This window comes from Lissotriton vulgaris, chromosome 2_1 (genome assembly GCF_964263255.1).
Source record: "Lissotriton vulgaris chromosome 2_1, aLisVul1.2, whole genome shotgun sequence".
Classification (NCBI taxonomy): domain Eukaryota; kingdom Metazoa; phylum Chordata; class Amphibia; order Caudata; family Salamandridae; genus Lissotriton; species Lissotriton vulgaris.
Genome location: NC_141687.1, coordinates 2,110,097,407 through 2,110,121,450, shown reverse-complemented (window position 1 = coordinate 2,110,121,450; position 24,044 = coordinate 2,110,097,407). Strand labels below are relative to the sequence as shown.

General features: G+C 45.7%; 1 protein-coding gene across 2 annotated transcripts in view; it reads right to left on the bottom strand.

The window, feature by feature from the left end:
- Positions 1-24,044, bottom strand: part of CGNL1 (cingulin like 1) — a 579,392-nt gene that overhangs the window by 336,344 nt on the left and 219,004 nt on the right. For both annotated transcript variants that reach the window (XM_086958373.1, XM_086958374.1), the window contains exons 5-7: positions 17,659-17,760; positions 17,178-17,326; positions 14,344-14,485 (exon numbers count right to left, since the gene is read on the bottom strand). In XM_086958373.1, coding sequence (XP_086814499.1) covers positions 14,344-14,485; positions 17,178-17,326; positions 17,659-17,760 — 393 coding nt within the window. The remainder of the gene's footprint in view (positions 1-14,343; positions 14,486-17,177; positions 17,327-17,658; positions 17,761-24,044) is intronic.

Here is a 24,044-nt window from a genome sequence, read left to right as displayed (position 1 = left end):
CACTCAGCACCACCACAGCATCACTCAGCACCACCACAGCATCACTCAGCACCACCACAGCATCACTCAGCACCACCACATTATCCCTCAGCACCACCACATTATCACTCAGCACCACCACATTATCACTCAGCACCACCACATTATCACACAGCACCACCACATTATCACTCATCACCACCACATTATCACTCAGCAACACTCAGCACCACCACAGCACCACCACAGCACCCTTCAGCATCACCACAGCACCACTCACCCCCACCACAGCACCACTCACCACCACCACAGCACCACTCACCACCACCACAGCACCACTCACCACCACCACAGCACCACTCACCACCACAGCACCACTCACCACAATATTATCACTCAGCACCACCATATTATCACTCAGCACCACCACAGCACCACTCAGCAGCACCACCACAGCACCACTCAGCACCACCACAGCATCACTCAGCATCACTCAGCAGCAACACCACAGCATCACTCAGCAGCATCACTCAGCACAACCCCAGGTTATAGGTTTCACATTTGCGAAAGTTATAACAATTGGCATTGTAAAGGACAAAGCTATCAATTTAGCTATTTTCAAAACCAACACATAAATAAAAAAATTGTCATTTACAAGACCAATCGCTCAAACTTTCCTAATGCGAGACCTATTGCATTGCAAATGCTTGTTTTGTTATGGGGGCATAAATAACAGGAGGCTGAAGCTTGAGAAACAGTACCTGTGTAACAGTGAGATAGTTTTTAAAACAAATTGTTAAACCTTTATTGAGGAATAAAAGCATGATACACCAAAACACCTTGTAGTATCACAATATACAGTAATAAGGCACAGTCCAGAGCCGCCATAATAGTACAGTGTGGTACTTTACAGCAAAGTAAGGGACCAGGGGTGGTAGATTCGCAGCACCAAAAAAGTCACAAGTCCACACCTCCCCCCGAAGGGACACACAAGAAAAACAGGAAGAAATACAATATCAGAGAGGAGCAGAAAGCAACAGGATAGTCAGTGAGAGAACAGTAGAGGCGCCAGGCATGAACCAGCACCGGCGGCCGCCGCGAACCAAGGGCCGGCGGGGAGCACAGGAGAGGCAGCACCGCTGGAATGGGATCATGAAAAAGAGAGAGGCGACCAGGGAGCCAGGCAGGCTACAGGACGGGGGTGGCATAAATCTCAGCACCATACACCCGGGGCACAACCCCCTCAGAGGGAACACACATAGCAGAACAATAACAGAAGGGCTCGTGAGACAGCAGCAGCGCCGATGAAAAGTGGTAAAGGCCACGGACCCAGGGCCGGCAGGCAGTGTGGGAGAGGAGCGCCGCTGGGGTGGGAGAGGGAAAGAAGATAGGTGACCAAGGGGGCCCAAATGTCGACCAGACGTGACCTGGTAGGCATCAAGTTCCAAAACTCAGATAGGAGAGTTTGACAGCGAGAGGCGTCCTCTAGCAAACTCTCAACCTTAGGAGCGGGCCGCCGACCCAAACACATGGCCACTCTACCCCTGGCAAGCACCAATAGCATCGAGATCAGACGAGAGGCATCAGGATAAAATGTTACGAAGCCCAGGAGACACAAGGGGGGATCCGGGCACAAAACCGCTCCGGTGATATCAGAGATGGTGGAGCAGGCCGCATATGGCCATGTCTGAACCGGGGGTGGCTTGGTGAACAAAATAACTATGGCTTAAACCCAGATCTGTGACTGATTTGAATTTGGACATGTCTGAACTGGGGTGGCCTGGTGAGCAAAATAACGATGGCTTAAACCCAGATCTGTGGCTGGGGGTGAATGTTTTGCCATTGTGCAACATTCCGTCCATTATCTTGTTTGTTTTGGAGCAGACCGCCAGCCAGAACTCGTGAACCTTAGAACAGAGCCATGCCAAATGAGCAAAGTCTGCCGCTGGGGCAGCACAGCCCATGCAAGAGTCCCCAGGGATAAGCCCAAGCCGGTGAAGCTGTACAGGGGTGCGATAAAACCTGTGCAAGTACTTGAAGGGAATCAGGCGAAGCCGGTAATTTGGAGAAAGCTTTTTGGTTTGGCTACATCAATAAAGCCAGTCGGCCTCCGAGATGTCAATATCAAGGTCCACAGCCCAAGCCTCCCATTCCCGAGTCAAAGAGATGGGGGAAGACAACAGGGCAAAAGTGTATAGTTTAGTGACCAACTTGTGAGGCGACGAGGAAGTATATACAAAATCAAGAGCCGGAAAGGTAGGCGGGGGTTGAGGGTAGGTAGAATGCAGTTTCCGGCAAGTGATGCGCAACTAATAGAATAAGAGCGTATCCCGCAACGTCGGGGACTCAGGAAGTTAGTAGAAGGAGTTCTCCGGGTAGAGGTCCGCTATAGTCCTCAAGCCCAATCGCGCCGCATGCAGAGACTTGCCGGAAGACTGAAAGGACGGAAAATCCGGGAGGTTCACAATTGGCATGGTATTGGCAGAGAGGAGAGAGAGACCAGATAGCCGGCGCAGGGAAGACCATGCCCAGCGCAACATCTCGACCATATCAACCTCCGCCTGGGGACGCACCGCAAGAGCGAACAGAGCAGTGGATAGTGGCCAGGGGTAGGCGACGTCAGTCTCCACCGCTACATGGGGCTGATGGGGGTAGGATGAATCAAAAAATGCAAGAAGCTGGCCTGAGCACATAAGGCGTAGAGCCGAAAATCAAGTGCACCCATACCTCCAGCAGACATGGGAAGGGTTAGAATATCATAGGCCACCCTGGGTTGCCATCTCGCCCATACCAGTGAGATGACTAGGGAGCGCAGTTTGCGAAAGAAGTGGAAAGTGAGGGGAATAGGTATGTTCGAGTAAAGATAAAGGAATTTAGGGAGGACCACCATCTTAGCTATAGCAATGCGGCTGGCCAGAGACAGCAGCTATTGGCTCCACAAAGGGATCTTGGATTCAAGCCAGTCAACCGCCCGCCCAAAATTCGACCTCCAAAGTTCATCCAAGTCCCTACTCAACCAAATGCCTAAGTAACGTGTGGAACCGGATGCCCACTCAATAGGGAAGTCCGGCGCAAAGGGGAAGGTGGCATCAGTCAAGGGGAAAAGAACAGACTTACTGCAGTTTACCTGGATGCCAGAGCGCCCGCCAAATCGGATGACCTCTCAAAACTAGGGTACTGAGGTTGTCCTGCATACGTAGAGATGAGGAGGGAGCGGGACGAGAAGCCAATGCCTCTGAGTGTGGTGCCGCTGTAACCTGGCAACCAGGGGCTCCATTGCGATAGCGAAAAGGATGGGAGATAAAGGACACCCCTGGCGGGTGCCACGGGTGATGCCGATGGAGTTGGACACCTGACCATCTATGCGAAGACTGGCAGTTGGGCTAGTGTAAAGGAGTTTAATATTGCGCAAACAGTGGGCACTGAATCCCGTGCGCGGCAGGACGTAAAAGAGGAAAGGCCACTCCAGCGTATCAAATGCCTTTGTGGCGTCGAGTAGGGCGGCCACGGCTACGGCCAGTAGGTTTGGATTTATTTGATGCAAGACGGAAAAGATAGTGCGAAGATTGTGGGAGGTTGCCCTACCCGGAATAAAGCCAGATTGATCGGGGAGGGCAATGGTGGGCATTAATAAAAGAAGACGAGAAGCAATTAGTTTAGCAAAAATGTTATTATCAATATGTATAAGGGAAAGGGGGAGATAGGAGTCACGGCGGTTGGCGGGCTTGTCCGGCTTAAGGAGCAAGGTTATTTAAGTCTTACGCAGGGACGGCGGGAAGATGCCTGTGTCAAAAGACTCATTATACATAGTCGCCAAATGCAGTTCCAGCAAGGACGCAAACTATTTATAAATGGAGGCAGGCAAGTCGTCAAGGCCTGGTGCGTGGTCACTAAGCAAGCTACTAATGGCTGCTAAAATTTCTTCCCTTGAAAAAGGCTCGCAGAGAAATCTACGATGGTGGTCTTCGAGCCAGACGAGGGCAATGGACTCAATATATTGGTCAAACTCCTCCCGGGACCAAGGAGTACCGGCAGAGTAAAGTAGGGAGTAGAAGTCTAGAAAACGGGACTTAATTTCTTCCGGGGAGGTGGTCCTATCCGGGCCACCGTCACTGAGAGCTGAGATATAGGAGGCTGCACACGGAGGTCGCAGGAGGTTTGAGAGGGTACGCCCGGGGTGGCCCCCCTCCCCAAAACGACAAGCCTGACCCTCCCAGCCAAGAAAGGACAGTTTGCGGCCAGCCTCATCTGAAAATTCGTTTTTTGACATAATAGCGCCAACGTCTCAGGGTTGGGGCACGCCACATGGGCGGTATTCCAAATCCCCGAGTTCCCCCTTCAGTTTAGCCAAGGTGGAGCGAATAGATTGGAGAACGCCTGCCTGTTTGGAGATACATTCACCCCGGATGAAAACCTTGAAACCTTCACATAGGGTGGAGGCGGAGTCGACAGAACCCATGTTGAGGTCGAAATAGTATGTGATCGCGGTTTGGATTTCAGCACAGAACACAGAGTCCCTGAGGGCATTAGAAGGGAGACGCCAAGTGAAGGCCTGACACTGGGAACAAGGTGGCCTGACGCGAATCTCGACCGGCGCGTGGTCGGAAAGTGTGCGTGCCATATGTGCTACATTGACGAGCCAGGACAAAACGTCCGGCGAAGTGAGCCAGAGGTCAATTCCTGACCAGCAGCCCCTCGCTCCGGAGACGCAAGTGCCCTCCCCGGCATCAGGCCGGAGGTGGCGCAAGACACCATAAAGCGAATTGTATGTTAAAATAGACAAGAGAGCGGTAGCAGCGCGCGGATGGGGCATGTAGGAACCAGACGGATCCAAAGTCGCTGAGAGAGTGACATTGAAGTCACCACCCCAAACGATAGCCGCAGGAGGAGATTAGATGCCAAACATGGTGAAAAAACTCCGGGTCGTCAGAATTAGGGCCGTAAACCGCAGCAATTATAACAGGCTGAGCCAATAATAAACCATGAAGAATAAAATATATTCCCTCCGGATCTAGAAGAGCCTGGGTTGTCTGCCAAGGAAGACCGCGACGCAACAGGATTGAGACGCCCCTAGCATAAGAGGAGTAGATAGAAGAGTGAGATTCCCTCCAGTGGCGAAACTGGAGTCTGGAGACAGAACTGGGGAGCAGGTGCGTCGCCTGTAAAAGGCATATGTCCACCCTGTGGCACCCTAGTTGTGCATGCATCAGACGAGCCTTGCTAAAATCATTCAGGCCGCGGACATTCCATGTCCAACAGATCATTTCAGTCATAAGGGGTAGGGCGGGAGTCGACATGGCGCATGGTGGGACAGGGGGATCTGATAGTGGGAGGGGCTAACGCAACTGAGGAGCAGCCGAGAGGAATAGAGACCGCCTCCCATGGGGTACCAGCAGCAGAGCGCCAGGAGGGGGGAGCATGAGCAACTGACAGGGAGACAGAAGCGCCCCGCATGCCGGGCAATAGGGAGAAGTGACCCAAGAAATGACAGTGGCACCATTGAGTTTTTAAATAGGGTAACAAAGCAATACTAGAAAGTACAATCTGTGAAAAATCAGGAACATTGCGCAGTGAAAAAATCTGGACAGTACAAAACGCAAGACAGTAGCGACAGGAAACGGTGTAGTGCAGAAAACATGGTGCAGCAGCTAGGTGATTTGGAAATACAAATAGGTAATTGCAACAGAGCTGTGCAAGGTACACAATACAGTGATGAAAGCCAAATAAGAAGTGGCCCAACCACCCCCCCCAGCCACACCCACTAACCCAAACAAAAAGAAACCCAACCACCCCACTAACACACCAACCCCCCAATCAGACTGAAAATACCACCCACACCACCCAGGGGACCTGCAACTTGGAGGGGGCAACACAAAGTGAACAAAGGGAATGGAAGGACTCAGCGAACACTCCCGCTAAATAGCAGGGTGGCCAAGCTGGAAAGAAATGGCGACATCGAGAGCAGTCCACGAGTGAACAAGAGAAAACACAGCAGAACAGTGTCCGCACAGTTAGTCATTATCACTTAAGCGACTGGCTGTTTCATGTGGAGATTTCGGGGGAGAGGACCTGGATTCCTTGTCGGGTCTCTTGGCAAAAGCAAGGGCCTCTTGCGGATCAGGAAAGACTTGGTCTTGGAGCCCTAACAGACCCTCAGCTTCGCCGGATATGACAGAGTATGAAACCTCAAGCTTCTGGAGGATGCGATTAGCCGCCAAAAACTCTCTCCTAGCGGTTTGCACAGTCAGGGTGTAGTCCGGGTAGAAAGAGGGAATTTCCCTGGTTCGTGATGGTGCCCTTGTCACGAGCCGCCCGAAGAATGGCATTGCGGTCTCGGAAGTTCAAGATCCTCGCCACTATTGGATGGGGAGGCAGACCCGGACCAGGACGCAGGCCAAGGAAACGATGAGCACGTTCCATGACAACAAATGAGAGGACATCCCTGAAGATTTCCAGAATGAGTTGCTCGACAAAATCTTCCATCTTGGGAATATTGGTGGACTCGGGAAGGCCCGTGATGCAGAGGTTACTCCAACAGGAGCAAGCATCCAAATCTTTGTTCTTCTCCCGGATGACAGCCAGGACCTTATCCAGCTGTAGTAACTTCTGCCTGTCCTGTGTGGTCGCGTCCTCGGCATCAGAGATCCTGGATTAAGCATGGAGAAGTCTGTTGTCGTGGGAGTCAACACGTGCCTTCACCGAGTCGAGGCGAGCGGATAACTGCTTAAGCTGAGAAGCGATGCCAGTAACGGTCGATTTAACCTCTAGCATAATCACCTTAAGATAGTCGTCATGGCTCGGGGGGATGGGGAGGGTTCCGTCGTTCTAGCAGAGTCGACTCCGTCCGTGCCGTACTGACGTGAGGATCTCTGTACTTCAAAGGCGATCTTGGGCTGCTTGGGATCCGACTTCCCCATAGTGCTACACAGTTCAAATGGAGACCAAATAACTAAGAGAGGGAAAAAGGCCGGCGAGGCAGGGGGAGTAGCAGGCGATTAGCGGATAGCAATGTTGACCCCAGCAGATTTCGTGGGCAAGGGCACCAGGGGAAGCAGCATCAGCAAGTCCAACAGAATCCTCTCCCGCCAAGAAGCACAGATCGTGGTTGGCAGCCGGAAGTGTGGAAGAGGGGCTGAGAGAACAGACCGCAGTCCAGGCGCCACTAGCCAGAGAAGAAGTGGGGAGCACAAAGGCACAGTGTGGTGCAGGGCACCCCCGGGCCACAGCAGACAGTGAAATGCGGAGCAAGCAGCCAGGACGCCCCCTTAGGTCGTGGGGCGCAGTACACAGTCCGAGGGGGCAGAGTAGATGAAGCAAGCAGTCTGTGAGGGGTGTCTGACCCCTGAGATCCTCAATAGGAGGCAACCAATCGGACCCAAGCAGCCGCAGGGCCCAGGAACACACCAGCAGGCAGAGCACCAGGGAGAGGCGAGGCAGAGGTAAATGTAAATGGTAGGTAAAGTAGGGACCCCACGGCCAACAGCAAGGCACAACAACCAACAAGGAGCAGAGCAAAGAAGAGCCAATCCATGGGAGGGCCCATGCAGCAGATGTGGGCTGCCCAGGGCAGAGGGGGGCCGCCGAGGCACCAACAGGAAAGAGGGCCTGTGGATCCGAAGCAGGTGGGGGCACAAAGACGATGTAGAAGGGGAGCAGTGGCGAGCACAACACTCCTCCAATCGGGAACAAGCCCCAAAGCAAGGCGACAGGCGCGATGAGGTGGAGCAGCAGGGAGAAGGTGCCCCAGGCGGCGCAACAGCAGCAGCAAGGCAGGCCCCACAGCTCAGAGCAACAGCAGCACAGCAGAGCGCGGCAGCCGGCCCCCACCGAAGAGGAGAAACCAGCGGGGGGAGCGAGGGGGCGCGCCACTCCCTCAGCCCACTCCGGCCAGCGTCGCAACCACACGGGACCGGAGCAACGCTCAAGGCCGCAACTGGGCCGCACCTCCACTCGACCAGGCCGCAGAGCAAGCAGTCCCCAACCCCACCGGCAAACCACCCTAGCGAAGGCACGACTCACCGCGGCGGGCGGAGTCCAGGTCCGGGCGTCAGCACCGCAGCGGAGGCACTCAGCAAGAATCAGCAGCTCCGGCGAGATCCAAAGGAGGCCCCCCGGCGCAGGAGACCCGCACCAGCCATGAGGCAGGGAACTCTGCCGGGGAGGCACAGAGAGTCACCAGAGCAGGACAGGTAGGTGCGCTGTGCTCCCCGAGGCAAAAGTCAGCAGTTTAGTGTGGCGATGGTAGCGATGTCACCGGGATAATAGGGGATAAAAGTGCATGGCCGCAGAGCCCACTCAGAGTGCGGCCAACTTGCAGCCAGCCAAGCCACGCGCCCCTCTAGTTAGTTAGCGAGTAAGTTACTTTGTTAATGATAGAGTTTGTACGTCAGTGAGTGAGACAGTGAAAGAGTTTGTACGTTAGTGAGTGAGAGTGACTTAATGACAAAGTTATTCAGTGAGAGAGAGAGTTAGAGAGTTATTTAGTGAGAGAGAGAGATAGTTAGAGAGTTAGTTATTGAGAGTCCATGAGAGAAAGAGAGTTAGTTTGGAGAGAGTCCGTGAGAGAGAGTAATAATTAGTGTTTTTAAAGTGAGTTAGATAGTGAGAGGGAGTGAGATAGTTAGTTAGTGAGAGCGTAAGTTAGTGAGAGAGTGAGTTAGTTAGTTAGAGGAAGGAACCTACACTAGACCTCTTGTGACTAACAACTGTGCAGTACACTGCGAACTGGCTCCTCTGACAGCCAGCAATAAACATGCCCCGCTGAGGAAAATACAACGGGCAAGTCGCCATGAAGCCTAGAAATGGTTTTCCACAGACCTAAAAGATTTAAAACTTGCCCTGCGCCAAACAGAAAGGAAATGGAGACACAAATATTCACCAGATGACAAAAACACCAATTTAACAGCCCTTAGAACTTACAAAAAAACGATTCTGACTGCAAAAGCCGAATATTTCTCACTCAAAAACCTCACCTCCAAAAACCGATCGAAGGACATCTTCTCAATAATCAATGATCTATCAAACCCTGACAGAGCGGCTCTAAAAACCACACCTTCGCAATCCCTATGCGACTCCTAGAATAATTTCTTCATTGACAAAATTAAAATTATCAAAGCAAGCATCCCCATATGTACAAATCCCACTTGCCAAACAAAACCTAAAAACACTTAAACGTTAGAACAGTTTCCTATGATAAGCCAAGAAGGTTTTACAGACCTTATGACCAAAGTAAAATCTGGCTCTCCCAGAGTCTGCTGCCCCCCTTGGATCCTAAAGAAAGCCTTCTCAGCCTGCCCAGAGCCAGCCAGGGCCCTCTTAAACAATTCACTATCCCAGGGCCACCTACCTGATACCTTCAAAGAGGCATCTGTCATCCTTCTGCTGAAAAAAACAGGAGCTGACCCCGGAACTCTCACCAATTACCGACCCATCTCACTGCTTCCATATTTGGCCAAGCTACTCGAAGCCCATGTAGCCAAAAACGTATCTGCCTTTCTGGAGCAGTCGGACTACCTAGATCCTCATCAAGCAGGGTTCCGCCAAGCCCACTCCACAGTATCAGTGGTACTGTCAGTCCTGGATTCCCTGCGAGAGAAAGCGGACGGAGGATCCCCCCAAGCACTAGTGCTACTGGATCTCTCTGCCGCTTTTGACACGGTCAACCATAACGCCCTGGACGACCGTGTCATGGACGCAGGAATCCAAGGACCAGCCCTCAAATGGATTAGCTCCTTCTTAAGAAACTGTTACCAAGCGGTACGCCTGGGAAACTTCACAACCCCCAATATTAAAAATACTTGCGGTGTTCCCCAGGGCTCCTCACTCTCCCCCCACCTATTCAATCTATACCTTCTCCCACTGATCCATGCACTAAAAGAAAGGAAAGTCCAACCCTTTAACTATGCAGATGATTTTCAACTAATATTTCCGATCAACAACTCCCCTATCACTGTCCACGAATTCCAGTCGACAATGCTGTTCATCCGTGACTGGATGTACAGCAACCACCTCAAACTGAATCCGGATAAAACGTAAGTTATCCTCACAGGTGGCCCATCAAACCACTGGAGCTCCCACTTCTGGCCTAAAGAACTGGCACACTCCCCCGTCCCCTCTACATCTGCCAAAACCTTGGTAGTCACAATCAACAATGACCTGACCATGAAAAATCAAATTAGATCTGTGATCTCAACCTGCTGTTTCCAGTTAAGAAAAATAAGGAAAATCAGCACGTTCCTCAATCATGAAGCAAAAATACAGGCAGTTCTCGCAATTGTAATATCCTACATCGACTATGCAAACTCCCTCTACTTTGGCATTCCGGCCTATCTCACCAACCGCCTTCAAATGGTTCAAAACCAGGCGGCAAGGTTGATCCTTTAAGGTAATAGGCGCCAACATATCAACCCTCTGCAGAAAAAGCTACACTGGCTCCCAATAACCCAGAGATACGCCTTCAAGGTGGGATGCATCATTTACAAATCTCTGAATAACAAAAACCCAAAATTCATCAACAGCCTGATCAAAAGGTACCTCCCCACCCGCACTGGATTCACAAATTTCATCAGTTGAATGAATCTGAAACGTGAAAAGAAAAACAGTGGAGTGGAGGCTCAGGTCAGGAAACTGGTAAGCATTTCCACATGTTTAAATAGTGCAGTCAAGTGATTTGACTGTGAATATGTTTGAGAAGCTAGGACTGTTGCAGCTTCCGAATGGATACTTCTGGAATTTATGAGTAATCCAAAACATAAATTTGCTCCAAATTTAGATTTAATTCGATGGAAGTAAACCTGCTTTATTAGCCTTTTTTTCTAAATTTGGCATTCATTACTTAAAAAGGAACTTCGATTTTCGACGAGTCTCCAATTTATTGAGATAGTCTCGTTCAGGTAGTTGCACCCATTCAGGTGCGCGCCTATGTAGGCGCAGCACTGACATCAACTGTATGCCATAAAAGGTGTTACTTGTCAATGGAACGATTTGTTCAGCCTGCCTCGGAATATATGGCCTGCCATTTCCCAAAACGCTGTACTTGTAAAATGTTAAGAAACGGAGAAGGTGATAGACATATGTGACAGTTTGGACCAGCTGGGTGTGGACACAAATACCAATGTGCGAACTAGCGCGCAGGTGAAAGAGTCTATCGGTCACCACAGTCTCTGGCTGATGCATGGTGAGATGTTGCATTGAGAGGAACGTCATGTGACTACTGTAATATCAGAAAGAGGTTTGTTTGACCTCAGCTACACTCTATGACCAGTGCTCTACTCTTAGCAGGGTGCTAAGTTGTTAAAATAAAAAATAAGAAAGAAAGAAAGTTAGATGGAAAATGACAGTGATCGGCAAAGAACTCCCATGCGAAGCTCCCACACACAGGCGCGTGCATAGTTGTCTATCTTCTACCCCTAGTCCGCTCCCCAGAAGCGACCTCAGCCCATTTAAAGCCGCCGATGAATCAGCGTATAGCTTTCTTAATGGCACACTAGTTATTTGCATCTATTGTGTTTTGTGACAGATTTTAAAGCAGTGCAGTATGCCTTAAGCTTCTGTGGAGAAGTGGAGAAGTGTGGCTCAAGTGGTTGGAGCGGCAGACCCTGATGCAGAGGTCTGGCCCGGACCAGGGTTCAATTCCCCGTCTGCAAAGATTTGGCAAATGTCCCAGAGATTTGTGGGGTAAAAAGTGACGTCCAGATCACGTGGGAAAAAGGTCAATCTGGCTAGTGTATTTGGATACTTGAGTCACTATGCGATGGTGTCAACACATTTTCCACGGATACATTTTTTTTCTCCCAATCCAGGAACAAAAAAATGCAACTACACACATACACAAACATACACATAAATTGACTCACGCATGTACAGGCTATTGGGCACGCACCATCACGCTTACAGCTGCCTCCGTTTACCTTACCCACGGCCACTATAAAAGCAGATATCTTTGTGGAAATTATTTTGGGTGAAATCCCAGGCCGCCTCCTCCCTAGGATGGATTGCAGCAGTGCAAGAAAATCTGAATAACTAATCCGAGTGCTCATTAACCCCCTGCTGAAATGCTCAAACATTCACTTTGCTCTTCGTGAAGAAGAAAAAAAAAAAAAAAAGAGTCTGCATTAAAATTGATGCGTTATTAATCCCACTGTTCGGAGCCCGGCGGGCAGTGTATTCCTTTCCGTAGCCGGAGGCCGAGCACTCCGGATAACAGATGCAAGCTGTAAAGTCATTAGTAACAGGATACTGGATGCCTGTAGACGCTGGGGGCATGTACAGCATTTACCTTGCGGGAGCGAGCAGCGGCAGAAACGATAATTGCAAACAGATGGTGCAGCTGCTCGCTCCTGCAAGGTAAACACCATACATGCACGAGTACCAATAGGAAACAGTGCAAAATATGCACGAGTTTCAACAAAAGCCCGGAGCGATTCCACAAGGTCACTACAAAGCAGCGGTTGCAAGCTGCGTAGGCGAGATCTAAAAACCATAGAAATTCACTGAAAAAAATATAGATTTTAGGGACATTATAGTTAGAAATTTGATTTTAAAAAACCTCAAAATTCACCAAAAACCCCCACAGGTTTCAGGGACGTTATAGCTAGTTGGACATTTCATTCGTACTAAACCATAGAAATTGGACCCTTACAGTTAGTTGACCTTACTATACCTCACGCCCTCGCAATGCACTGATGATATCACATATTATATATCTTTCCTGACATGGATATATATATATATATCTATATATATCTATATATATATAGAGATATATATATAGAGATATATATATATACATACATATATATATTTGAGAGAGAGATTGAGATTACACACACACATGCAGAATCTTAGACCATAATATGCTATTCATTACTATAGTGTGGGGAGGACCACGGCTCATGACCCTCGATAACAGCAAAAATAGTATATATTTTACTTAGTAGATCTGCTTATGAGGTTTTTAGTTATAGCATTTTTTCATGTGTATTTGTTTTACAGAATGTAGTTAACCAAAACCGAAATGCAAGAGGTTACATTTGTTAAGTAAGGTAAAAATTACATGGAGGTCGCCTCCTGATTATTAAAATAGTTGCTTCCCTACATAAAGTAATTAGAACATGCAATTTATAGGACAATACACAATGCTTTTCTCACATTTATTTCTCCCTACTGATGTATAATCTTACATTTTACCTTTGCACTGTATAAATGTTGGTTTATTAGTATAGCTGCTCTAAATAAATAGTTATTTACCTTTATTTTCACAGCTCGCATATATATGTATATGGGTATGAAGAGCTTAATATGGTATATGTAAGCACTGGGGCATGTGGTGAGAGACCAAAACTCAAGAGAAGTGACACTTCAATTCGGTCTTGATGCCTCTTTGGCCCCTCCATAATTGTATTAAACACATTACACACTGCGCATCTACATATTTTCAAGTATAGTGGTCAGAACCAAAACCCTTTGACCCCAGCAGAGCTGCAGGCATTATATTCATGTTTTAAGATAAAAGATAATAACTAGACATTAAGAGTATGTCCCAGTTGTTTTGTTTTCGCGAGTGATTCTAGAACGTAATCTATGCAGGATTAAGCACGTTTTCCGCAAATCAGTTAAGGTGAAGTAGGGTAATAAACTATGTACAAATAACAAGAAATTAATAAACTTGTAGCTCTTATTATTATTTCATGTTTCCCAGAAAACAACATATGCTATTGGGCTCCATTTATTTTCGCTGATTTAATAAGTAATTATTAATAATAAACATTATTTAAAACCCAGTAAATGCATATATGTTTTAGTGAATCCCATCTGAGATGGTAGAGAGGAGTTAAAAAATAAACAGTGCTGAAATAAAGCAAGGTGAGCACCCAGGGCTTAAAAGGCATTGGTTAACTTTGGGTGTGTGTAAATTTACATTTTGCATTTTTACCAAGTTATATAAGGGAGTACAGTGAACGTGTTTCGTCAATATTTTAGAAACTCCATACTAAAGACGTGATTTGAGAGTGATCCTTAGTTCTGGTGGGAAGCATAATGTCCGTAGATAGAATGGAAAATTTCACTGTTGTAGGTGTAAAAAGAAGTGAGTACTAAGATGTTGTGCATGCAGGGGTTTATGGAGTAGGTGGAGATAGGCAGAGCATGTTGTTTACTGTAAGAGATTTTGAATTAAATAAGGTAAGAAAAACCTTGGGAAACCCTGATTTGTGCCTTAGAAAAGAGACATTATACAAATAGCAATATTAATAATTTTGTTAAGGGTAAAGGAGAACTAATTGCACAAAGCAGACTCTTGCAGTGTTCCAGCATACACTTGACACGAAACAAAAGCATATATTGGGATGCTAGATTTCTACAAACCTCGATCAAGGCTTCCCGCTCTGCATCACTGGCACCAGAATTCTTTGCTTCATCCAGTTCATCGTGCATTTCCGATAGCTGGTCCTGCAAGTCTCGGATTTCAGTCTGGTTCTGTTCACGTTCCATCTTCACCTGGAATAATCTATCAAACAAGCTCATGTTACCATGTGAACTAAAATGCAACCAATGAATTGTAAATAGACATGAAAAAACAGTTAAAATGCACAACTGGCAGACAAATGCTTGAAAATATGGAATGAAAAAGCAAAGAGACAGGGAAGGAAATCTGCCAATGAATCTTGTTGGCACTGGACTTGCGGTTGTGGAAAAATACAGTAACACTTCCAGTGTGAACTGGTCGCAAATCTCATTACATATGAGCTTGTATAGAAATATATAAACTGAGAAACACAGAATTAGCCAACAGATACCACCAGTATCTCTTATCCCCTAGGTTTACTCTGATTTTCTAAACTATTGCTCGACTATGCATTTCAGTCTCGTTTTCTTTTTTTAATTGATTTCCGGCCTATTTATGCCATTTCTGCTGGGGGAAGTGGGCGAGATTCCATACAAGCACTGCTCTTTTTGTGATACTTACAATTATTCTTGAACTTTAACCTTTAGTCGAACGACATGACTTTCAGATCTAGCAACATTCTTTCACTGAAAAGTGTCCTCTTTCTCTACGTACTCACTTTTTATAAAACTCATGGTCCATCATTCCGTACATCACAGATTTCCTCTGGTGTACATATGGATGTTCGGGAGCATTTCTTTACAGAACTAGTGACTCAAACTATGATCTAAAATTCTTTCAGTAAGTCTCATAAAATTGAGACATTTCCAAATAAATTCAACGTGGAAGTACGATTCCTGAAATATTTATTACATAATCCCATTGTAACCCGTTTTGTTTTTGTTGTATTTTACAATGCACTAACTTAAAATGTGGTAATGGTTATTTTTAGAGATCTATTTAGTTTCTACAGCCCAAACCGTACACGTATATGCATCAGATTGATTTACTGTTAACAACATTCCAGTTACAGGGGTTTTGCGAAGTTAGTTTGAGTGACTAACAAAAGAATGGAATTTAGAGCTCTAGATCCAAGATCCTACCACAGATATTCACAATTAGAGGAATAACTGAAGGAAATAAACTTGAATATTGCTACATCAGAAGGTCATATAATGGTATGAGATAGCAATATCTGAAGGAGGAACATAATACAATTGTTGCCAACTGCCTAAAGAATAATGTGTGAATATTCTTTCTCAATTTTGAGAAAGAAGGCAGAGTGCGCTTCTAGATTGGGTTGGGGGGAGGGGGGTTGGATTACCTCGGAAAAGAATTGCACACAACAAAATAAATCAATTTAGATTTGGAAAGTAAGTCTTTAGATGTCATGGCTTCAATACGCATTCTAAATCCAATAGAGCTGTTCAGTCACACATAGTGGAACAGACGTAGTATTTTAGATTTTTACAGGCTAAGCACATTATTTAAACCTAATTGCATAGTGTGAAGGCGGACAATGGAGGCTTCTCCAAACAATGGAGATCTGACTATATCCTCTTAAACCCAAGACCATAAATTGCATTTTTATGTTTCTTACATGGCCTTCACTTACCAAATCAATTTCACACCAATGCATGATCAGTTTTCAGTAAAAAAAAATAGCAAGGACATAAAAGGATATTATCAGTGAGTGCAGCAGAATGAGTAGTAATTAAACATTAGCAGAGGGAGTAAACTCCATCCTGAATAGGTACAAAAGTAACAAAGATCCATCCTTTTAGGATCAACAGCAGATTCTGACACTGTTTTGTACTCTGAGAACTGACTGGTGCTTACGATTGTATATGCAGATGCTCAGAGACCAGGCACAGGAAGTGCACCAAGTGCGCAGTGGCTGATAAAAAACACAAATCCCACAGAAAGACTGAATTTGACTGGGCCGAAAGTCATAGCAGGCCAAAAAGTCCAGAAGCTAAAAGAATGTCTCACAAAAGCTCAAAGTAAGGAGGAATTTGGATGGAAAAATGCAACTATTATGCATCACAGAATACAAGCCTCAGTTATCTTATCTTAAACAAGAATTCTGCACTAAGAACATCCTTTACAAACTGCCCATGTTCTCATTGCTCTGTCTCTACTGAGCCTTTTAACCCCTTCTATGCTCATGACGAGCTCAGCTCGTCATGAGTTATGCCTCACGTACACTCAGGATGAGCTGAGCTCGTCATGTAATGCGGGTTTTTAAAAAACCCAACGCACAGCGGGAAAACCGCTAGCGCGCAAGGTGTTAATAAACTCGTATTACCAAATTGGGATTGCAAGTAGAGACATTTTACCACTATCAACATTCTTAGGGGCGAAACTACTGCATGTATTTCCTGGAACATATCAACCTGGATGGTCAAAGACATCCATAAACTCAACGAGTGATAGAACAGGTAACTGGCTTATGACGAGTAAATGATGAAGGTAGGTGGGGTATATGCCTAGAAAAGGGCCCAGAATTACAGGTTTAAAGTAAAAAATCTGTGGAGTAACACTGACTTCCGCATGGAATTACCCATTCCATTAGGACATAAAGGAAACTGGCTTATGATTACAAGCGAATACAGGGAGCTATAGTATTTCTCCAAAATAAGTAAGAGCTCTAGTGGCATCACAGGATTCTAAATATGAAATGAACTTTCCCAAAAATGTACAACACAGAGTTAAAAGAAATAATATTAAGAGATTTTCATTTACTTTCATGCTGTTTTGATATGAACAGAGATTACTAGAATACTAGTACGAAATAGAACGCATATTTACTCACTCCTCAAGGTTTTTCCTCAGCTCTTTTTCACTTTGACTGAGTCTATCTCTTATTACATTATTTTCTTTCATGCAGTCTTCTAGTTGCTGCTGAATATCCTTCATATTTGACCTCGTCCGCTCTTTTTCGTCTTTGGAATTATGATGACCCTGCAGGAAATTACGTATAGTTACAGGAAAAGATTTATTTAAAAGATATTACATGTAAACTAATGCCTTCAATTCGAATTTCAAATTGGAAAGGTGCTTTTTCCCAGACGTAGTGGCAAAGCAGCCTGGCTGTGCTGATCATCACAACAGTTTGGTAACCCACACATCAGGATATTTTACAATAAAGTATTGTATTTATATACGGATAGACAATGCCACTATGGCTCTAAGTGCATTGTGGTCTCTAAATAATGCGTACAAAAACAATAGTGCTTTCAAAGTTAAACCAAAATGTGCGGCCTAACACATCATAAAGACCTGATAAGGATTACCTGTATTTCCTGGTCTAGTTTTTTCTGCAATTCTGAAACCTTTTTCTCCAGCTCACGTTTCTCTTCAACTAATGCTTTAACCTCTGCTGAAGGCCCTGAAACCTATGAGTGAAAAAGACAGGAGTAGTGTTTATTAGAATGACACACGCTTGGATATAATGGGGCTAAAAGAATGTCCCAAACTAAAAATTGAGGTTCCGCGGCCTCGAAGGCCTTCTTGCACGACATACTGGGAAAGAAGCCCGAGGCATGGCTACTATCTTCAAAGATGGCATTCGCCTTGCCCCCCCAGATATCTTATTGTGCCACTGTTCATTCACAAACTCACTCACCAAGGCCATCTTTTTGGCTTACCACCTTCCAGGCTCTAAAGCGGAATGCCTCAAAGAATTACATAACTAGCATGCATAGTTACCAGGCTGGCGTTCAATGGGATTTTTATTGGTCTCATAGTTGCCGCCCCAACTAATGGCAACAACACTATTTGGGTTGTCAATCTTGCTTCTTTCAACCTTATTTCAGTAGGTTGATAACCCACCAAATGACATTTCCAACATCTATCACTAGGAAGTCCACTACCCATTCTCTTTTCTTTTTAACCTGGGCTCAGAGGCTGGTCAGATTCAATTCTGCATCATGGTCCCAAAGTAAGATGGATAATGTGGCAATAGCTAGATACTCTGGCCGCTCTACTGGACAATGCTAATGACCTTAAATTTCTCAAATCTAAAGAGAATACCTCTGAATTGCTCCTTTTCTATGACAACAACTTTACCTCTCGGTGGATCCATTTGTTACTCTGCCCAGCCATCCAACTGACTCTTCTGTCGAGTCACATGGTACACGCCAGAACTTGTACCTCTTCATTAGGAAAGCAGAGTGTAAATGGAGGCAAGACTATTCCAAACGATCATGAAGGTTCTTCAGAGCTCAACATAGTCAATACAATTTATAACTACACACTGCTACAGCTTCCTATATTTCAGTAAATATTAGTTTATTTGCATCTTATGTGGCTTCTCTATTGTCAAGATGTTTACATCCCCAGATTGCTGCTTCTTTGAGTGCCCCAGACATCAACACTGTATCCCAACTTGGTTAATATCTATGTGTGGCCTCTGGGTGAGTTGATCTGTAGTTGAAATTTGAAGGTCATGTCTTATGTCAATGATTTGTGAAACATTTGTCATGAAACTCATCCATGCCTCTTCGGGCAACATTAGTCAGCTGAGGAACTGTCGATTGTCAATACTTTGATGCTGAATAATATTCTTAAACTGAATGGCAACAAGACTTAAAATCCTGGCACAATGTGATCTGAGAGTCTTAAGTCTTCTACTCTTGGTGAACCATCCCTCACAGACCTTGGGATCTGTTTGACAACATTTAATGCTGACACTCAGATTTAGAAGGTGGGATCATCTTGATTTGATCCCTTGCATACCCTCAGAATAATCCTTACCAATATTACCAGAGAGTAACATGCCTTAATAGTAGTCTTTAGTAGTTCTATGTTGTCTGGAGTATGGGAACACTGTATTCCCCAGTCTTTCTGAAAACCAATTGAGGAAAGTATAATGCACTCAAAACTTGGCCATCCATTTCTCAGAAGCTTGTCAGTTGCTCCACTGGCTGCAGATCAAGCAGGGTATTCACTAGAAGTTGCCCTGTCTCATAAAGTGTACTTCCATTCATACTGGTGCAAAGTTTCTTTCCAATCTAATGGTTTCTTATGCCCCACCACACTCTTTGATAGCTACATCACCTGGTTTGATGAAGATCTCATAGTTGGAAAAAGCATGTGGTGGAAGGAGATCATTCAGAATCTTGGGACACCAGGATCTTTCCTCTTTGGCTTTATTTTATTTCCGAGAACACCGGTTGTCAGGTACCAAATACTTTTCTGCTAATTCTTGTAATCTACTCCACCCCGTTTGTAATACTTTGGTATTCTTTTCTCTTGGTCTCTAAAAAAGTAATGTGTGCGCCTTGTTCTGTGTAAGTGCACTGCCACTGTGAATCTGTACTCCCTGAGGTAGAAACAGAGAATGATTTAATGCCTCGAGTCACTTTTTATCAGATACCAGATAAAAAGTCTTGGAGCTTTTAATGTGAAAAACAAAAAAGTTAAGCTTCTGGTAAGTTGCATCACTAGTAGCCCTGTTTTTATACAGCGATATAACAATATATACACACATACACAGACAAATAGATCATATACAGGGCTATCAACATGGAATAACAAAGTCCAAATATTTCAAGGAATAAAGCAAATAAAGAGGAAGGTTAAACAAGTAAGACACCGTACAAAAAATAAAATAAATTATAAGTCAAGAAAGGGATATTGGTGGCAATTGAACAAGTGAGGAGTGTGAGGCATAAAAAGATGAAATAGGAAATATTGGTTGTGTTGAAGACAGCAGATAATTTAAGTAAAAGAATAAGAAGATGGAACTTTCCATTGTCAAGAATGCACAAAGCGCCATTCAAAAAGCTTTGGCAAGGTCATCTCAATGCCAGCCAGAATCCAACTGGAATTTCAAACTTAATTTTGAATTTCTTGACATATAATTTGAAAGGTGAGGCAATATAGCTTTTGATAACTTTTGTTAGAAAACAGAATCTTGATACCAATTAGAAGTTAAGGCCTTTTATGCCAGCTAGGGTTTTTTCACAAGGGGAGAAATTGGGCCAATGTTAATGCAGTCTACAAAGACACGCCAAGAAAGCAGTAACTTTGTTAGGTTAGTCAAATCAGGTAAAAGGTAATAACATTTTGGCATCTGCTGCTGAAAATGTATTTTTGAAATGGTTAGATGTTTTAGTTTTGCTATAGTTTTCATTAAACGAATGAATGCCTGAACAATCAGCAGCCCTCCCCACCCCTCCCACCCCCCACCTTGAGACCCTTCCGGGTGAGTAGCTGCGCTATATGAACCCCTGATTGATCAAAGCAGTTTGTGAAATTTCATTAAATTCCATCCACCAAGTCTAGATTTCCTGTTCATTGTGTAATTTATCAACGTATTAGCAACTGACAAAGTATTAGCAACTGCCAACTTTTACAAAGAACTGGGTGATAGGTTTGCATTTGCTGGCCACACCTTTGATGGTAGAAGCAGGTAAAGGATTGGTGCTAAATTTACAACATTATAAAGAATTTCTGGGTCAAATCATTAACAGGCGATAAGAGATTTCATGTGTATTGCTTTCACAGTGAAAATCTTTCAGAATCGTCTGTTGTCCTAAAAGTTAGAACATGAAGGCAAGTGTCTTCCCATTTAGTCCAGGGCTATTAAGAAACAGTTATTTTGAGAACAACAGACTAGAGAGTTTAAAACTCTTAATTTTATTTTTGGGAAAAGAACTAGACTATAAAGATCTAGGTCATGCAATCCTTTAAGCGACCAGTGTTTGCATTGGTATTTTGATTATCTTGATTATGCAAAATGAGGAAAGCTCAAAGCAAAGGCATAGATGTTCATATATGCAATATCATCGAACCAGGTAAGTCAATTTTAGGTCTCACTAAGACAGAATATGCACTCTCAGAGACCTTTCATATTTTTTATTTTTTTTTAACAGTGGGCTCAGAGATCACCCATTGCTTAATACTGGTTGGCTACACAATCGCTCTCATTTGCTTGATTCTTATTGGTCAGCTGCCGTAGGCTTCTCTCCTCTTAGTGCGTTTACTTTACCCCTCACCTGGAGCATGGATGAATTACTTGTGCCCTTACATTGCCCATTTTCTTAGGTGCTACGTTTCCAGCAGGCTCCCTAACATACTTCTCTACCCTCCATGTTCCTTCCTCATCTGTGTTGCTTTCCCCCACCTGCCCTCCCTTCTCCGTGCTGCTTGCCTTCACCCACCCTTCTGCATGTTGGTTGGTCCACCTGCCCTACCTTGTCAATGCTACTTGCCACCACTCAAGTTCCCTTTGTTTTTGCCCATGTTGCTTACCATCACCTGCTTTCCTTTCCTCCCTCATTGTCTGTGTTTGCTTGTCCGCTACCCGCTACCCGCTCTCCCTCTTTCGATTGCTGCTCATGTTGATAACTGGACTCCTCCTGTACTCCCTCCTCCTATTATTGTCTAGCCTGTATTGTGGCTTGCTCTGCCCGTCATCATTCCTTTCGCTGTTCCTGTGTTGTTGCTTGCCCCCAATCGTCCTACCTTATTCTATTGTCTATATACTACTTGCCCTTTACCCTTTCTGTCACTGCCAAGGTTGTTGCTTGACCCAGCATCTCTCACCCTCCTTGTGCTTGCTCCCATTACCCACTGTCTGTGTTGCCCCCTGCTCCCCCCACCCTCCACAAAATGTGTTGCCTCCAGCCCACTCTGTTGCCTTCTTTCCCAAAAGCAACATAGACAAGCATTTGCAATGCAATAGGTCTTGCATTTGGAAAGTTTGAGCTATTGGTATTGTAAATGACACATTTTTTATTTATGTGTTGGTTTTGAAAATAGCGAAATTAATAGCTTTGTCATTTACAATGCCAATAGTTATAACTTTCGCAATTGTGACACCTATAGCATTTGTAATGCAATATGTGTTGTATTTACATGACTTAGATGTATTGTTAATACACATAATGGCTTTTAATTTTTTTTATAATTAATACTTAGAAAAAAGTTATTATAATTTATAATGGCACTAGCGTACATTTTTGTAATTAAATTTTGTGAAGATTATGTTCAGTGTATTTTATTGAGACGAAAATCGAAGAACAGAGTGAAATATTAACATCTTTTTGTGGGCTTGAAAAAAGTACAGACGGACAGGAGGACGGTGTTGCAGCTGCTGAGATGGGGCTCGGGAGCATAGAGTGTGGCGTAACAGGACAGTGGGGGGATGGTTGGGTTGGGGGGGATGTGAGGCTTAGGTTCGGAGTTGCAGTCTTTGGAGGGGGTGGGGTTGGGTTTGGGTCTAGGCATGGTTTATCGTCCTGGGGCTCATGTGGAAGGGTGCAAGGGGGGGACACCGTGCTTAGGCAGCCTGGGGAGGAGGCAGCGAGGAGTTTTCATTGCTGAGTTAGGGGGAGCTCTGTATTTCTGCTGCTTTGGCCCCTGGAGGTTCGTGGTTATGATGGAGGAGACGGATTGGGGGTTGGGACGGAGGCGCACCTGGGTGTGCAGTGGGGGGAGACTCAGTAAGTATGACAGCTGGGGAGGGGATACCGAGGGGTCTGGCGGCAGGACGGATGGGGAGGCGATGCGGTAGACAGAGGGGACTGTTGCGGCAGGGGGGGGGGGGGGGGGGGGGTTGTAGTCATCATGCCAATGCCTTTATCCTTCAGAGGCCGGTTGGGTACAGTGTCTGCGGGCACTCGGGAGACATGCAGGCGCTGTCTGGGAGGGGTGAAGGGGGTATTGCAAGGGAGGATGCGGGGAGGGCTGAGGGTGATGGGTGCAGGTATTGCCGAGCAGATTGTCACCTTCAGAGGTGGCATGGATGGAGTGACCTTGGTTAGCCGGGCAGAGGGTGTGCGGTTTCACGGGGCGGAGGGTTGTGGGGCTCCAATTTGGATGAGTGAGGGAGTGTCGCAATGCTCGGGAGCAAGTGGGGGTGCCTGTAAGGGGATTGTGTCCCGGATGGCGGGAGGTTGAATGGAGGTATAGGAATGCTGGCGGGGGGGGTGGGGGAGGTCGGGAGCACGTAGGGGTGGAAGAAGCAGGTAACCGACCGTGGGCAGGGTCTCAGTGGAGGGGACAGGCCTTCGGGCTAGGCTGGTAAATCAAAATAGCAAACATACACGCTGACTAGGGTTAGAAGGTGGCAAACGTGCGCCAGGGGCAGCAATTTACATAGCTGAGGTAGAGATAGCAAAGGGTCTGATTACAGGGTAAAGGAGGAAGGGGACTGGGTTGGGGAGATGAGGTCGTCCAGGAGAAGGACTGTCTCAGATAAAGATATCAGGGCGTGAGGTAGTTATTAAGGAGCTTTTATTGGAGGTCAATGGGTGGGGCAGAATCAAGACAAGAACCGCCTATAATGGGGCGCGCTTTGAAGTGAAAAACGTGAACAGGGATTGTGTAGCTCTCCTCATACCGCACCAAATTTAACATTTGTAACGTTTTATTATTAAAATACCTTTTCCCTTGACAATACCAAAGAGACACATCAGGAAGTCATGGACTCATACTGCAGTGCAGCGTGACGTTCGGATGACGAGTAGGGTTACGTAGTAGACATAGATGACTGCTTTTGGTGCAATGCTGCTGCAACGCTGGCCTTGCATTAATAAGAACTACCCGGTAAAGCCATTGTAATATCTCTGAAAGAGCGCCATGTAAGATCTCGGTGGGGGGTTTTGAATGGCGAAATAATGTTTTAAGAATTTATAAATGAAAGAGCCCGTTCCAATAAAGCCACAGACGG